We start from the raw sequence: 3058 nt of genomic DNA, 5'->3' as shown, positions 1-3058 counted from the left end.
GGGAGCAGCAACAGGCAGAAGGAGGCTGCCGCGGTCCGCGCGCTCCGCGCTGGGGCCACGCCCAGAAGTTATATTTTAACTTCCTGGTTGGTTTTTCTTTGCACGGAAGCATGAGCCATAGTGAAAGGGATCAGCCATTTGAAAAGAAGCCTGTGTGCCACCAGGATGCCTATGGAGTGGATTTCAGTTCTGCTGCTGCTACAGCTGAGTGGTCAGTTCAGCCCTGGGAGTTGTGGAAAGGTGCTGGTGTGGCCCACAGAATACAGCCACTGGATCAACATGAAGACCATCCTGGATGCACTTGTCCAGAGAGGTCATGAAGTGACTGTTCTGACATCTTCAGCTTCAATTCTTGTTGACCCCAATAAACCATCTGCTATTCAATTTGAGGTTTTTCCTACATCTGTAACAAAAGATGATTTTGAGGATCTTTTCAATCGGCTGACCTCTAAGTTGACATATACGCCAAAATATACATTTTGGACTTATTATTCACAAATTCAAGATAACATTTGGGAATATTTTGATTATATTCAAAAGCTCTGTAAAGAGGCTGTTTTGAACAAGAAACTTATGAGAAAACTACAGGAATCAAGGTTTGATGTCGTTCTTGCAGATCCCTCTGGACCCTGTGGTGAGCTGCTGGCTGAGCTACTTAAAATACCTTTTGTGTACAGTCTCCGCTTCTCTTTTGGCTATACAATTGAAAAGTACAGTGGAGGACTTCCATTCCCTCCATCCTACGTACCTATCATTCTCACAAATATTATGGAAATGTTTAAATTATAAGGTCATTGAGGAATTGTTTCCTCTTGTGTAGTTCAGTTTGATTTAAAAATTGAACTATTTTGCCATATTACCTGAAGGATTCTTTCATACTGGAGTGCTCTGTCCTAGACTCAGGAACCTATAATTTGAGATTTCTAATGACTTCACATTCCTTTATTAAGCACTTACAACTCATCTGCTTAAACACTAAACTTTTGTTGATGGGTGGACATGTAAGTCAGTAAACTACATTTTGTGAAAACTCTCCCTTCATTAGAAACAAAATGATTCAAAATTAAGAGTGAGCATATCTATTACCATACATTATGAAAACATTCCAGCTGTTATTTGTAAATGTTTTTATTAATGCACAAGTATTACTAGGCTCCTAAATTGAACCAAATGTAATTATAGTACAGGAAATGAGCCATACTCTCAAAACCTCCATTTTTGGGAAATCTAGGATAAAGTTAATAGCTTGCTAAATTGCAGAAACTAGACTAATAATCTAGGAAAAAGTGTTTCCATGAATATGGTATATTTAATTGATTAAAGAATTAAAATCATTGTTTACATTTGCATCTATTACTTCTGCCATTTTACAGAGTAGCAAATGCATGTTTAATTCTGTAGTGGCTTAGGTTTAACCATTTTCTATGATTGTGAATGTCCTGATGTGAGGTTAGAGAAGAAAAACTGTTAAATTTTATATGTATTGTTAATATATATAAACATCATAATATAACAAATGTATATTATATAAATCCTAGAGGCCTGGTACACGAATTTGTGCATGGGTGGGGTCCCTCAGTCTGGCCAGAGATTGGGCCTGATCTGGGCTGGCTGGCGGGGGGAGGGACCATGGGAGGTTGGCTGTGGAAGCAGAATGACAACCCGGCCAGCTGAGGGAATGGACCATAACTGGTTGGCCAATAATGGGAGGTTGGCTGTGGGAGTGTGCTGACCACCAGGCGGCAGCTTCTGTGTTGAGCATTTGCCCCTGGTGGTCAGTGTGCATCATACCAACCGATCAACTGTTTTGTCAGTCACCAACGGGTCCTAATGGTCACTTAGACTTTCATATATTTACTAGAGGCCCAGTGCAAAAATTTGTGCACTGCCCCACTTGTGCCCTCTCACAGTCTGGGACCCCTTGGGAGATAACGACCTGATGGCTTAGGCCTGCTCCCGGGTGGCAGAGGGCAGGCCCAATCCCTAGGTGCAGCCCCTGGTCGGGATCAGAGATGGGCTAGTTGGGGAGTTGGGCTGCCGCCCCCTTTCATGCACAGAGCAGGGCAGATCGGGAGGTTGCGATGCCACACACAGTCATGCTCAGGGTAGGGCTGATTGGGGGGTTGGGGCACCGCCCCTGTCACACTCAAGGCAGGGTCGATGGGGAGGTTGTGGCACCTCCCCCGGGCACGCACAGAGCAGGGCCGATCAGGGGGTTGGGGTGCTGCCCCCTGTCACGCACAGAGCAGGGCCCATCAGGGGAGTTGGGGCACCGCCCCATGTCACCCACAGAGCAGGGCCGATCAGGGGGTTGGGGCACTCCCTCATCAACTCAGGGCAGGGCCGATGGGGAGGTTGCAGCTTCACCCTGTCACACACAGAGCAAGGTCCATGAGGGGGTTGGGGCTCCACCCCGTCAAAACAGGACAGGGCCCATGGCGGGGCGTTGGGTCGCTGCACCCTGTCACACACAGAGCAGGGCCGATCAGGGGGTTGGGGAGCTCCCCTCTATCAGGCACAGAGCAGGGCCGATTAGGGGGTTGGGGTGCCTTCTCCTGTCACGAACAGAGCAGAGTGGATAGGGAGGTTGTGGCCCTGCCCCCTGTCACACACAGAGCCGCAGGATGATCAGGGGGTTTGGGCACTGCCCCCTGTCACACTGCTCCAGAGGCCAGGAGGTCTCGTGGCTCTGTTGATCCTGGTGCTGGGAGGCCTTGCGGCTTCGCTTATCCCGGTGCTGGGAGGCTTCGCGGCACCACTGATCCCCGTGCCAGGAGGCCTTGAGGCCCCGCTGATCCCAGTGCTGGGAGGCATATTACCCTTTTACTATATAGTATAGAAGCCTGGTGCACGTGTGGGGGCTGGATGGTTTGCCCTGAAGGGTGTCCTGGATCAGAGTGGGGGTCCCGCTTGGGTGCCTGGTCAGCCTGGATGAGGGGATGATGGCTGTTTGCAGCTAGTCACACACCCTTCAGGGTGGGGGTCCCCATTGGGGTGCCTGGCCAGTCTGGGTGAGGGGGGAGGGCTGTTTTCAGGCTGGCGAGTGACTGAACCTCCC

General features: G+C 49.3%; 1 protein-coding gene across 1 annotated transcript in view; it reads left to right on the top strand.

The window, feature by feature from the left end:
• The first annotated feature begins 7 nt into the window (after positions 1-7).
• The window catches only part of LOC102770344 (UDP-glucuronosyltransferase 2B17), a 53390-nt gene continuing 50339 nt past the window's right edge, over positions 8-3058 (top strand). Inside the window, exon 1 of the mRNA XM_006756417.2 lies at positions 8-764. Coding sequence (XP_006756480.1) covers positions 166-764 — 599 coding nt within the window. The 5' untranslated portion in view covers positions 8-165. The remainder of the gene's footprint in view (positions 765-3058) is intronic.

Source organism: Myotis davidii, unplaced genomic scaffold (assembly GCF_000327345.1).
Source record: "Myotis davidii unplaced genomic scaffold, ASM32734v1 scaffold234, whole genome shotgun sequence".
Taxonomy (NCBI): domain Eukaryota; kingdom Metazoa; phylum Chordata; class Mammalia; order Chiroptera; family Vespertilionidae; genus Myotis; species Myotis davidii.
The sequence above is the reverse complement of the archived record's forward strand: the minus strand, read 5'-3'. Positions and strand labels throughout refer to the sequence as shown.